The sequence below is a fragment of the Dipteris shenzhenensis genome, chromosome 30 (genome assembly GCF_047967505.1).
Source record: "Dipteris shenzhenensis isolate YYH24624 ecotype China chromosome 30, Dip_SZ_1.0, whole genome shotgun sequence".
In the NCBI taxonomy this organism is placed as follows: Eukaryota; Viridiplantae; Streptophyta; class Polypodiopsida; order Gleicheniales; family Dipteridaceae; genus Dipteris; species Dipteris shenzhenensis.
In genome coordinates, this window is record NC_141625.1 from 13,709,743 (window position 1) to 13,724,414 (window position 14,672).

The following is a 14,672-nucleotide window of genomic DNA, read 5'->3' on the forward strand; positions in this document are numbered from 1 at the left end:
GACTGTGCTCCTGCTCACCGACCAGCCATGTGTCACCTGTACAGCCAACCAGTCCTTGCAGACTGCCACACATCCTCTGCTCCTGCCACCTGCACCTGCTGCTGCTAACCTGTCAGCAGCCTCTGCTAGCCTGCTCTGCCTACAAATAGGCCTGGGCAGCCACGATAAGGCTCTTCCTGCCGCTCCACGTGCTGCTGCTGCCAGCACACAAGGCAGCCTGCATGGTGCCCATGTGGCAGCCCTGCTTCTCTTCTCAGATCTGCCCTTCTGCAGGTCATCCTCACAGGTGGGAAGGTGACATCCATACCTCAGCACACCCTCTCACTGACCCACCGTGTGTGTATACCCACTCTCCAATGCAAATGCTCCAGTTCAAGGTATGCCATCACGAAACACAAGTACAATCCGAGTAGCACCAACCATCCGTGGCACCGATCTCCTTGATTATGAACACGCCAACCACTCTTGAGAAATATAGGTACCTCCATCAGGTTCATCGAGCTGGCCCCCTCATAAGACAAGGACCGCTTGGCTCTACCCAAGGCACCATGCTTCCCGAGTTTGTTTCAATCCATCACTATTCTGGCACCATCCCATCCAAGGAACACACCTGAGTAATGAGATCCTTGTGGCTGTTCCACATGAATCCCCATCACCGAGTGCACTTCCAAAAATCCAGGATCGCCCCCCAGCAATCTCCAGTCACAAGGTCTAAATGAGCTCCATCCTAAGTAATCCACAGGTAACAACACACTCTCCTTACCTGTTGATGCTCTCATCTCCACCATAAAAGCTTAACAGGTTCACCCTTTTCTGCTCCCCTTATCCTATATCTGGGCCTTAAAGAAGTCCATGTTGAAAACTCAAGTTCCTTGAAGGAGTCATCATTGCCCTTGACAGAAGTCATAAGTAGGCATTGATGACCTTTGCAATCAAGACGTCCCCCTTTGTGTACCATGAAGGCTACACCCTCCATTCTCTCAATACCTCAAAACACAACACAAAGACTATGTCCAAACAAGCTATAGGAGGAAGCTAAATGAGTGCACAAAGAATATAGCTACCATTGGTCCATAGTCCCTGCACTCATCGGACCCATCATCACATTGGCACTGCAAGGGGGTGTTGGAATTATCGCCGTAATTCATGGCAGTGACCAATGTATGACCAATAAGTGGGTTAGAGGCACTTTTCCCTCAAAAGAGGTTTTTTCCCAAAACCACAGTTAGTAGTTAGGATAAGGTTTTGTCACTAAGACAAAACCTTACACTTGTGCTTTGTTCTTATCTCTTCTATTCACACGTTTGGTTGCTCTCTTGCTCTCTCTTGTTTTCCCATATCAGGATAGCATCCAGAATTGCAAATTGGACAAATTGTACATGCCTTAAATTGAAGAAAAGAAGGGCAGGAAGGATGCATTAAGGAGAGAGGTAGAAGTGCCGGAAAGGGGGCAAGGACAGGGAGGTGCGTTTATTTTTTATTTTATTCTTTTAATTATTGATTCTTTTACTCTATTGTTTTTTTTGGGTGTTTTTTTCCCCCCCTCGGCAGGGGGGGAGGTGCACATGCAAATGAAAACATATATTTCCATGCATGTCCAAAATGCACCCACATGCACACATACACAAGCAGGTGCACACACACAGAAAAACAGAGATACACTGTTTTTCTATGACATAATCTTTTCAAACAGACTGGATCTATCCCATCGAGTTCCATCTCAAGGCATACGATTCACATAACTAGTGACCCTGGAACATATTTCTTCACTAGAGTTAGCCATTGTGCTTTAAATAAAGTGGAAGATGACTTACTGATGTGAGGCTTCTGAAAGAGAAGGTTTCCCAGCATCCCCCTCAACTGGTGTTGATTTAACAGAACCTTTCCTAAAACATGAAATACTAATGTAAGATTGTGCTTTAGAAAAAACGGGCAAGCTAAATAGCATAACAGAACCACATAATTTATTTCATTCACATTGATTCAATTGCATGAACTTGCTTTAAAAATAGATTTCAATCTCTTCAAAAGAAGTATTGACATTAATAATATGACAAGGAACCATCAAATAGAGTATAAGTCTCAAGGAAAACCGTGGGCGATGAGCATCAAAGAGTAAACAATGGTTTCTGCATACTAGAGCTCGCACGTTTTCCATTCTCACCAATACCTGGAAAAATCAAAACTCACATTGAATGATGACTGGAGAAGAAAAGAGCATGCTCGTTTTCTAAAAATTTGCAGCAAGTTCTATAATGTACACACAGCGGTCCACTGGATCTAATTGATGAGTTTGATTGATCACTTTAAAAACTAGAATGTGTGTGCATCGAAACAAATCTCATAAAACAAATAACATATTATTTGTCACACTATTCTGTAATCTGCATCTATTGTTAAGATCATACATTCACAGTCTTAAGCCTGGATTCGTCCTAAAACACATATAACCTTCAAGCGTATGTGGAACTATGCAGTAGGAATAATCCTACGTGTGGAACAATACAGTAGAAACAAGGTGAATGATATCATTCTTATCATTCAAAAGGCCCGCCTGAAAAGAGAGATGGCCGATCCAGGGGAGAACCCAAGCCCTTCAGCAACCTGAGAGGAAAGAGTTCTGCACAGTTTTTACTACATTAGGAATACAACACGGAGAACCCTGTGAACCCATTATAAGTGTTACCCACATATTCTTCGGTGTAACAAGTATTAGCTCTTCAAAAAAGTATTATGAAGACCAGAGTCGAATAACGAGGAAGGCGAGACTAACCCAAGCATCAATGTAGGACAGCAACAAACACCACATACACACGAAAACAGTTAAGAGCCTACAGTCCCTGCAAAGAGGCCATGCTTTTCTGAAGCTTTTATGGAACTAAAGTCTCATCCTTAGAGGCCTCAGCAAGGTCTTAGGTAAGTCACGCCAAAGCCCAAACCGTCAACACTAAGAAGGTCACCCGTAACATCCAAGCAAGCCCTTGACGATTGATGGAATAGCTTTGCACCAAAGTCTCTTCTATCACCATTTGAAGTCAAGCAAATGCAACATAACCAAAAAGCAACAAACAACACAAGAGATAAAACAAAAGAAAAAGAAAGGACTCAAGAAAGCAACAGAACCAGAATGTACAGGAAGGAGGGACTGACTAAAAGACCTCAAGGAAGAAAAAAGGCGAGCCCTTGACGATGGGAGGACCATACGACCCAGACCGTCTGTGAGCCGAAATCATTTTCAATTTCTCATCAGACTTTGGAATTTGGAGCTCATAGCTATGGTATCCCCAGCTTGCACCTTCCCTCCCCAACATCCTCCACGCACCTCCCTTAACGCCTCCCCTCGGAATGTCCCTTGCAGCTCTCTTGGATCAAATCCATTTCTTCCTCCAAGTTTGTTGCTTCCTTTCCAGCCTATCTATGCCTTTCCACTGACATCTGCCGCTATTCATGCCGGATCTGTGCACCTTTGTCTCACATTGCGAACCTTTGTCATTGATTTGCCCGAGTATGGTTCCCTATGCTTCCGAATTCGTTGTTCCTTAATGGAGCTAAGCGCAGTCTTCTGCGATATACGCTGTTACAGTTTGGAACTTGCATCTCAAAATTCGGATTCTTATTGTTGACTATACCACATTTATATACAGCAGACAATTTCTGTGTTTTTGAAGTTGACAAGGAGTGGAAGCTGTGTATTTGCTTGTCCATACCTGCATTACAGCTTAACAGCTGTTGCCTTAAAGTAATCTCCACGTCTAGGAACGCTATAACTGTGAGCTCCAAATTCCCTTAGCACCACTCCCAAGTACTGTTGAATCAATCCATCCCCAAATTGCATCCGTCAATCACTCCATTCCGGCGAATCCCCCGGTTGAAGCTTTGAATCAATCAATCCCCCGGTTGGATCAGACCCGCAAGAACCATAGTAGGAGCACTCGCCTTTTCATTTACCTTGGTGAGCACTGAGCACTGGATCCAACTGAATGTTGATGGGAATCATAGTGAAACCGATAAAATCCATGGACGGAAATCCTTCTTTTACGTGAAACCCTCGCAATCCTCTCTCACACTCTGTTGCCAAGCATCTCAGAGCTAAATCGAACCATCTCAGAGAAAAATCCAAACACACAGAATGTTTGATCGGCCTCCCCTACAATGGGAGGCACTGCTCTTCTGTTGAATCCGTGAATAGCACCACATGATTCGGGTCATCTAGTGATCTTAGAACATACTGCTTCTTCAGAATGGTTGAATCGTCCGGCACAATGGACGCCTTGGATCTTTGAAGTCCGTTGAGTCAATGCTTAGCTTCGTTCTGACGGTAGTTCTGGTTGGTCATGGCAATCAGTAATGCGACGATGACCATGGCAATGTTCCCTCCCCCCTTCCTTCATCTTGATTTGCAGAGAGGCCTGCCTTGTCCTATATAGCCTATGAAGCTCCCTTTGCAATCATGTTTTCCCTCTCATGAATCAAGCTCGGAGGTCCTGGTGCAGGTAGCAAGGGTTCAGTGGAAGGTGAGTTGTTGAATGACGTTCGGAGACGAAGGTTGTGCAATGACGACAAACAAGCCCATACAAGTCCCTAACAACAATTCAAGGAGGCCCAAATGCAGAAGCAGCAGATTGCATGTAGAATTCACGTAGCAAGTGACAAGGATTGAAGGATCCATGATGACAATCCCTGTTTGTTAGAAAAGCGACCTCTCTCATACTGATAGTTAGCCCAAGAATTACACGCGTAAGTGTTTCACTATGGAATTCACGATTCATCATGTGTGTGTACTTCACAACATTCATGTGTATGTGTAGACTAGCAAATAGACTGTGCTCAGAAAGAAATATAGAAGCAACACTTTATATTTCCGTCCGTCCACAAATTGGACAAATTACAATACCAAAAGCCTAAAAGTTCTCCTGCTAAATACCTAGCACCTCTAGATCTCTGAGTCCGCGTGCTCCATGAGCGTATGTAGACTCTCTGTCCAAAGGATCCCTACACCTCACTGTCAGAAAGCTCAACCTAGGTGGGCACCTCCTTCAAGCTTAGTCCGCAGCTCTCCAGCCCTCTTCTCTCCTCTAGGATGAGGCCCAGATGATGCTGCTCTGCTCCAGATGATATCAATAAGGCCCAAAGCCTCCTCTTATATAGGCCCCAAGGCTTGCCCAAAAAAATTGATCAGACAAGGGGTAATTGGCTGACCCCCTGCCCCGAATGACGTCATAGGGGTCTACTGACCGACCCAGCAGCCCCCCCCATGGCCTCACAAAAGTATGCCCTTTTAGGACTGTTTGCAGGGCCGGCCTGCCACGTGGCATTGTGCCACTGGCCACGCCCCTGCTGCCTCCAAACCAGGGCCTATTGCAGGCCTCTTACCTACCCATAGCCCTTGTCAATCAGGCGCCTCACAGATCTGCTGGTTCCGCCTCCAACCAGGCCTTGCCCCGGCCCTAAACACTTCATAACAGCCCCGTACTGCTTGTGCCATACCTCCGTACTGTCCCGTACCATGGATGACATCGTCGCGTTTTGTCTTGGTCCTGTTTCTCTGTGTGCTATTGGCTCTAGCTAGTCCTTGATGGCCAGGTACTTGTTTCTTCTTGTGCTGCCAATATGGCAGCTCATGTGCTGCCCATGTGGCAGCACCATGCTTTCCTTTCTCTTTGGTCCACCCCCCCGATGCATACCTCATTTGGGGGCTCGCAATTGGGAGGTGACCATTCATTTTCCAACACCCCCTCTCACCGACCCACATTGGCCCAACACCAACACGTCAATGACGATACTCCATTAGCTCCTATGTCAAAGCCCTCTCGAAAGGTCCGACCAGTGGCTCCTACTCTGCCAGGTCTGGTCCCACTTTCGCATACCAGTCTAGTACACAGATCCATCTTTGGCAGCACCTGATGGCACCACCACCTTCAATCAACGAACCCACTTTTGAACTCGAACTCTACAGGTACCAACATCTCCACATGTCCCCCTCATGATGGGTCAACAGCCTAAAGTCCTCTAGGCACCAAGCTCGCAAGGTCTGTTTGAAACCGTCCTCCAACTGGCTTGGTCTGCAACCAAACTCAATACCCGAGACATCATATCCCAGGCACAAATCCAGTTTACCTAGACCGTCTAGCTCCAACTATGGTTCTGTGTTGTTGTTCCCCTCTAAGTCACAATCACTGTCTAACTCTGAGTCTTCAGGTCTTGTCGAAGAATCCCCTTCTACTTCAGTAACATCAACCAAGCACCCACATGATTCTAGGCACTCGTCGCTCCATCACCTTCACAAAGGATCCTGACTCCTCTTCTAACCATTCCTTATTGTCTGACATCCTGACAATGATACCAGGGTCCATGTATCTAACCTCAGCAGCACACGGAGTGGCCACCAAAAGAAAAGTTCCCCTATGCCACCTGAGCTAACTCCTCTGACTCTGAGCTAGCACCCTTCCTCTTCTAATCAGCCTTCGTCTTTTTGCAATCTTTCACAAAATGTCCTAGCTCATCACAAGTAGAAGCACATCTTCTCTTTCTTTCTCTTCTTCTTATTGTCTTCTTCTAAAGAGTCTACTCCGTCGTCAGTTTTGGGATTGCCTTTGCCAGGCTTACCCTTGCCCTTGCCTTTGCTCTTGCCTTGAGCTATCGGGGCCTTGTCATCCTTGTTCGTACCATCGTACTTCTTTTCCCAAGCTTGTTGCTGTAGCAATAGTGGAACCAGCTCCCCGAAAGTCACCCCCTGTCAGAAATTATCTCCTGAATGCTCTGCTGTTCCTGACTGATGCTGAACCGATGCACTGACTCAACAGACTCACGGGCGATGGCAATATTTCGATCCTCCCAACCAACTCTCAAGGGCATGATACGTATTTTTTTCCTTCATAAACATCACTACGTATTTCCTTCATGTTTATCCTTGAGACCCACATCTCCCTAGATAGTTCCTGGCCACATGTCTACATTTTAGGCCCTTACTTAGATGCATCCTTTTTTCACCCCTCTTTTGGAGTTCCTTTAAAAACAATTGCCCCTTGGCAATTTGCACATTTAGATGCACCTAGGCTCTAGCCCTATTAGAACTATCTAGTCAATGCCATTACGCCCTCACCTAGGACCTTGGCAGTTACTTCTCTTGACCATTTAATTACGCACATTAATTATTACAAAAGTTGGTCATCTAAGAGAAAATGCCCACCGATCTATCCGAGGTCATGCTATCTCGGCTAGAGCATAACATTCCTTCCCTCTTCAAGCATTAGCGTCCTCGATGATGAAATCTGGGAATGCTCTCCGCAACTGGTATACGGATTCCCAGGTAGCTTCCGATAGAGGCTGACCATGCCATGCAACCAACACCGTGGGTATCTTCCGATTTCGTATCTGCATTGTTCCTCGGTCCAGGATTCTTGTTGGTTTGCGCCTTGCAATATCCTCTATCTCCTGAAACAAAACCACACCTTCGATTAGTGAGTCACCAGCATGTAAAAATTTCTTTAAGCGCGAAACATGAAAAACCGGGTGCACCTTACACCCCTGTGGCAATTCTAATTTATAGGCTACACTGCCTATTCTCTTTAGAATTAACCACGGCCCACAGTATCGAGGTGATAACTTAGCACACTCCCCTGAAGTCAACGACTTCGAGTGCGAAGGAATTCTGAGAAAAACTTTTTCTCCTTCATCAAATACTCTTATAGACCGATTTTCATCCGCATACACCTTGGCTCTATCCATAGCCTGGCGGATATTCGCTCTCGCAAGTGCTAGCATCTCCCGCATCTGAACTACAAAGTTCGCGGCACTAGGCACTTTCTGAGGTACTCCAACTATAGTCGGATTGGCTGGTCTATAACCATAGTTCAGCTCAAACGGACTGAACCCGGTAGATGAATGTTTTCGATCATTGTAGGCAAACTCCAACAATGGCAACCACTTGTCCCATGTATGTTGCCTCAATGACACATATGCCCTCAGCATATCCTCTAAAGTCTGGTTGACTCTCTCCGTCTGACCATCCGTCTCAGGATGATCCCCACTACTCATTCCCAACTCAGTCCTTAGTGTCTCAAATACCGCTGTCCAAAAATGACCGGTAAATCTAACATCTCTGTCTGACACTATGGATCTAGATAATCCATGCAGACGGAATATATGTCTAATGAACAAATCCACCACTTGCGGGGCACTAACAGACTCTCTAGTCGGAATGAAGTGAGCCATCTTGGTTAGACGGTCAACCACCACAAGGATAGAATTATACCCTCCTTGTGTTGCAGGTAGTCCTACAATAAAATCCATGGAAATGCTCTCCCACTTGCTTAGTGGTATTTCCAAGGGCTGTAAAAGTCCGGGTGGCTTCACCCGCTCGGCCTTACTTACCTGACACGAGAAACACCGTGTCACATATTCATGAATATGCTTTTTCATCTTTGGCCAAAAGAAATCTCGCTTCACGAGATCATATGTCTTCTCGACACCTGGATGTCCCGCACACGGGCTATCATGGCATTGTCGAATGACTCTCTGCCTGAGATCATTCTGACCAGGTACTACAACCTTGCCATTTCTAACTAGCATACCATCCCTTATGGTATATCTTGCATAAGTTTGGCCTTTTCTGGATGCCAGGTCATCCTTTTCATTTTCCCCGGGTTTTAACACATGAGCCTTAGGCCACAAGCTCTGGACAAACTCGTCCACCTTCTGAGTTTCTCTGATCTCAGTCATTAGAGCACTCTCTAATACCGTGAAACTCAGATTGTGCATAATGCGAGACAACGCATCAGCTATCTTATTGTCTTTTCCTCTTCGGTACCGAATCGTTAGATTAAACTCCTGCATGAGCTCTGCCCACCTAGCTTGGCGGCCCCTCAAGTCAGGCTGTTTACAGAAATGTTTCAGAGTATCATGATCCACATCCACATAAAACTCTGAACCATATAGATAATGCCTCCATGTTTTCAAAGCATGGATAACTGCATACAACTCCAATTCATGAGTTGGCCAATTCCTTTGAGAGGGAGAAAGCTTCTTGCTTTCAAAGGCTACTGGCCTTCCCTCTTGAAGGAGAACTGCTCCTACCGCAATGCCACTTGCATCGGTTTCTAGGAACAACGGTTTCTGGGGATCAACTATTTTTAACACCGGTCCTGAGACCACAGCTTGTTTTATGGTGTTAAAACTTTCTTGTTGATTCTGTCCCCAAATAAAAGGTACTTTATCTGAGGTCAGATCAGTCAATGGCGATACTATTTCGGAATATCCTTTGATATGCCTTCTATAAAACTGGACAAATCCCAAGAATGATCGCAACGCGGTCAGACTCTGAGGGATTGGCCAAGTTAGTATCGCAGCCACTTTCTTCGGATCCATTTCTACCCCCTGTGGAGTAATTATGAATCCTAAGTACTCAAGCCTAACCATACACAGTATAGTTTTCTTTTTATTCACGTAAAGACTGGCTTTCCTCAAAGTACTGAACACTATCCTTAAGTGTTCACAATGCTCAGTAACACTTTTACTGAATATCAAGATATCGTCAATAAAGTGTACTACGAACTTTCCGATATACGGACGTAGTAAATCATTCATAAGCATGACGAAAGTCGCTGGAGCATTGGTAAGTCCGAAGGGCATTACCAAAAACTCATAATGACCAAACCTGCTTCTAAAAGCGGTTTTATGCACATCCTCGGCTCTAATCCGGATCTGATGATAGCCGCACTTAAGATCTATCTTGCTGAAAATCACGGCTCCATGTAATGCATCTAGCAAATCATCAATCCAAGCCATCGGATACCTGTGCTTAACAGTGATATTATTCAATGCTCTGTAATCTATACAGAGGCGAAACGTATCATCCTTTTTCCTCTTTAATATCACTAGTGAAGCAAAAGGTGAGAAACTTGGTTGAATCTGCCCCAGCTTGAGGTATTCTTCCAATTGCCTACGCACCTCCGCTTCTTCAATAAAACTCATTCTATAGGGAGGTCTATTTACAGGTTCTGCCCCCGGGATCAGTTCAATCTTATGCTGATTTTTCCGCTCTGGAGGTAACGCATAAGGTAGTTCATCCCTAAAACATTCAGAAAACTCCTCTGTTATAAGATTAGCCAGCTTGGCCATCTCACCACTTTGCGTAACATCAGTGCTAGTCGAAGAATCATCCACCGACTCTACCGATGCTGTGCAAAGGTATAAAAACTCCACTTGAGCCTTTCTGATTTCCATCACGGAAACCAACGGTCCCTGAGGTATATCTTTTTCACCTCGCAAGACATAAAGCACATCATTCATCTTGAATTGATATACGTGCTTTTTCCAATCAATGGCTGGATTCTTACTAGAATGCCACGCCATTCCCAAGGCTATATCCGCATGAGCAAGCTTGGTCATTTCAAAATCAAGCTTCTCAGTATAGTCCTGAATCCGAAGCTCCAACTGGGTAACCCTTTGGTCCCATACTTCAGTTGAACTTCCATCAGCCATCCTGACTGTATACGCATAGTCAGATGGCCTTGTCTTTAATTTCAGCCTCTTCACGAGCTTGGAGTTAATCACATTGTGAGTTGACGCTGAGTCAAACAACACAATGACATCATGACTGGCCACTTGCCCTTTCATTTTAATTAACTCCGTATCATTAAAGGCTGTATACCCCGTTGCTGCAGGCTTAGATAGGATGTTATCAGGTGCACTCGTCACTAACTTAGCAACAGATACACATAACAAACAAGGTACTAACCTCTGAGAAGGTCCCGCCAGTTGCATCTGCATATGTTCCGCACTGGGACTCTCTTGCATTTCTACGTCGCATTCAGATATTATCATATTAGCCGTGCGACGATCTTTATTTAGTGGACAATCCTTCCACTGATGTCGCTGAAGGCAGCCGAAGCACAATCCTTCTTTTCTAGCTTTCTCTTTTTGTTCAGGGGTCAACGAGGACTTTGACCAAGCCCGGGCTGCCATTGGAGTTATTTTCCTTTTCACCCCAACGGTGGTACTTGTTTTTGTTGGTCCCTCAACCGGCTTCACCTGCTTGGTTTGGCCACTTGGCTGCGAGACACTTGTCTTTGAAACCCATTTCCTCTGAAATCCCCCTTTCCTCGGGTGCTCATACTGAGCCCCTGCCTGCACAAATCCACCAGACCTGCCTCTGGCATCCTCATAGTTCAGGGCTACTGCTATAGATTCATCTAGTGTAGTCACATATTTAGCCCGAACTTCCATTTTTATTTTGTCGTTCAGTCCATAGATATAGTCTTTTAACTGAACCGACATAGGGAGAGGGTCTGTTATTTTCATAACACATTCTCTGAATTTGTCAGTGTACTCTGCCACTGACAAGCTCCTCTGACGAAGATTTCTATAAGCATCCCAAGCTCGGGATTCTTCATCAGGTGGGAGAAAGTGTTTCTTGAATTCAGCTTTGAACCCTTCCCAAGTGGTTGGAGCAACTTGATCCTTCTGTTGCTTTATCCACCATCTATCCGCTGCCTCAATAAATAGGTGTGTGGCCTCGCGGATTTTCTTTAGATCGGATCTAATCTCACAAATGGCGAAGGCTTCTTCCCACTTGTGCAACCAAACCTCAATCACATCAGAGCTGCGCTCGGTCATCCGACCAGCGTACTTCTCCGGTCTATAATTAGCAATATTGGGCACTTTGACCCTAGCGCGCTCTAAGGAATGTACACTGGGCTCTGGCTCTGCTGGAGCTTTGCCCTTGTCAATCCTAGACGGTCTAGCCGACAAGGCTTGCACCATCTCCCTAATCTCATTTTGACCAGCATTCACCTGAAGCTGCTGGTTCATAATCTGCTGTAAAGCATCCTCTAATATTGAAATCCTACCAATCAATGTAGGTGCTGCGTGATGTGACATCTGTTGTGTAGATTGAGCTCTAGACTCTCTAGGATTCACCCTTGAACTCTGCCCTTCTGCTTCCATTTTGTTGAAAGGGAATTTTTTTTTTTTTTAATTATTATTATTTTATTTTTATTTTTATTTTTCGGATGGATTTCCCCCTTTTCTTATACACAGAAATGAATAGACGACAGCCTCTGCTGTACAGACCACTCGACTGAAAACTCAGATTTTGATTTAAAAAAAAGGGAAGGACTGCTCCCTGGAAGCTCCACGCAGGCTGAGTAGGCAATACACGAATTGACGTGACAGCGCTCAGAATTAGCTTGCAAATATGTGGTCTGGTTTCGTCAACGGCGCCTGTGTTCTGGTCCCTTTCATTTCGTCACAACGGGTCATCGCCCCGCTCCATCAGTACGTCGTTAATCCACACTATCACAGTCCATGCGTTCCGCTCGTTGAAAGCCTATATCTCCAATTGCGCTTTATTCTGGCCCTTCGCGCTGATTGAGTTAGGTGAGGGAAGGTCTTCGTAAGCGTGCGTCTACACTCCGCCACACAGTCGCAGTAGAACATCAACCTGCTCCGTCGACCTTCCTACAAATGATAACCTACGCTCCGAGCCTTTCTTCCTTCAATCAGTCCTACTGTCCGTTCGTAGCTTTCGTCAAAGCTCACGAACCACTTCCTCTGCCTTGTGCTCTGATACCAAGTGTCAGAAATTATCTCCTGAATGCTCTGCTGTTCCTGACTGATGCTGAACCGATGCACTAACTCAACAGACTCACGGGCGATGGCAATATTTCGATCCTCCCAGCCAACTCTCAAGGGCATGATACGTATTTTTTTCCTTCATAAACATCACTACGTATTTCCTTCATGTTTATCCTTGAGACCCACATCTCCCTAGATAGTTCCTGGCCACATGTCTACATTTTAGGCCCTTACTTAGATGCATCCTTTTTTCACCCCTCTTTTGGAGTTCCTTTAAAAACAATTGCCCCTTGGCAATTTGCACATTTAGATGCACCTAGGCCCTAGCCCTATTAGAACTATCTAGTCAATGCCATTACGCCCTCACCTAGGACCTTGGCAGTTACTTCTCTTGACCATTTAATTACGCACATTAATTATTACAAAAGTTGGTCATCTAAGAGAAAATGCCCACCGATCTATCCGAGGTCATGCTATCTCGGCTAGAGCATAACACCCCCGCGCCCTGTGCCCTGTAATCATTGTAGTCACAAAACTATTGTAGCTCCAGGGGAGCATTCACAGCAAAATCCTTGCCATCCTAGTCGAGCTTGTCCTTTGAACAACTGCTGCTAGTTGATCCCGCACCACCTTCAGCTTGATGATGTATTCCTGTGACGATTCCCCTTCATCCATACTCATGCTGAACAGCTCTATCTCGAGGTCCAAGATTTCTTCTCTGCAGGCTGAAATTTCTAATCTTACATCCAAGCATGGTCACTACAAGTCGCACTACCATCACTACAAGTCCAAATATGAGGAATTACGAAATGTTTTGGAGACCATTGAAGAGGAGGATACGCACTTTAGCGCCTCTGCAGCTCCACCATAGTCTATTTGATGTAATGGACATGGGACTCTGTTTCACCTTGGTCCAGCAAGCTTTAGCTCAAGCACACACAGTACCCAATCCCTCACTGCAACAGTCTCTGCCAGTGTCGTCACAGCCCTAGCCGCATTTTTTATAGGCTATGGCCTCAGCTCCACATTTGTCGTAATCTCCCAGATCATCCGAACCACCAAGTGGCTCCGGATCTTCCTCTTCTAGAGAGGATAGTTGCTTCTGTCAAACCCAAAACCTGGGATGGGCAGTCTAGCAGCCATGATGACAAAATCAAGGGCTTAGGAAGTGTACACTGCATGAATCCGGAACGCCCTCCTTCTTGCAAGGACATCTGTCCTTCAGATGTAGAAGTCGACTTCTACATGCTGAACCGAGATCTCTTTCACAAGGTTCTCACATTCAATCTCCCAAGCCTCCCTCAGGGCTCTAATACCATGTTAGAAAACAGAGGTGGATGCTACAGGCAACGCTCGGCATAGCAGAAGATAAAGAAAGATGTAGTGCCCACGAATCACACAATGCTAATTTTAAATCCAACTTCTTTCCTTAGTGTGTACTAGTGTAGAGAGAGTGTGAGAGGTGTGCAGATACTAGATGAACTATGCTAAAGACAGTAGTAGTATCTGTAATATATATTTGTCCAACGATGGACGAAACCATATACAAAATGTGGACATAGTGTGCCACCATCTATCAGCAATGTGCTGCCTAGATGTGGACCCCTGTGACTCGAAAATCTGTTCTTCCACCTCCTCGTGGCACCTTCAAAACACTTCAACATGTGTGCTCTCCTAGAGCTTCTGTGGGCTTCGTAGTGGGGCCCCACACACAACCTTCCTGTTGCTCCAATGGACAGCCAAATGTAAGGCAGTGTTTGCCCTGTTCAACCTTCTCTAATCATGCAGTGTACTGCCCTTCACCCATAGTTGCCAGCCGAAACGGAAAAGGAAGAAACCGAAATGGGAGTTTTCACCCCCCCAAAAAAAAAGTGTTAAGCAATAGATATTTGTATGGTTGTTAGACATTTTTGGCTATTGTTTTATAGGTGCTGACCCAAGGAACATGTTGCCCCCATTAAAGGTATTAATTTGATTATCACTGATGCTAGTTGTAAAATCTTATGTGAATAGCATCTCGTGCATGTTTTTCTTACACTTTGCTATGGATTAACATAGAGTTGGTGATCAACATCAAAAGCTTTCTGAATAGTTTA

At 45.2% G+C, this 14,672-nt stretch overlaps 1 protein-coding gene across 3 annotated transcripts in view; it reads right to left on the reverse strand.

Annotated features, from left to right (window-relative positions):
• Positions 1 to 14,672, reverse strand: part of LOC147881743 (magnesium transporter MRS2-2-like) — a 108,534-nt gene that overhangs the window by 65,396 nt on the left and 28,466 nt on the right. For all 3 annotated transcript variants that reach the window (XM_087402099.1, XM_087402098.1, XM_087402097.1), the window contains exons 3-4: positions 2,094 to 2,170; positions 1,815 to 1,886 (exon numbers count right to left, since the gene is read on the reverse strand). In XM_087402099.1, the coding sequence (XP_087258225.1) occupies positions 1,815 to 1,886; positions 2,094 to 2,170 (149 nt within the window). The remainder of the gene's footprint in view (positions 1 to 1,814; positions 1,887 to 2,093; positions 2,171 to 14,672) is intronic.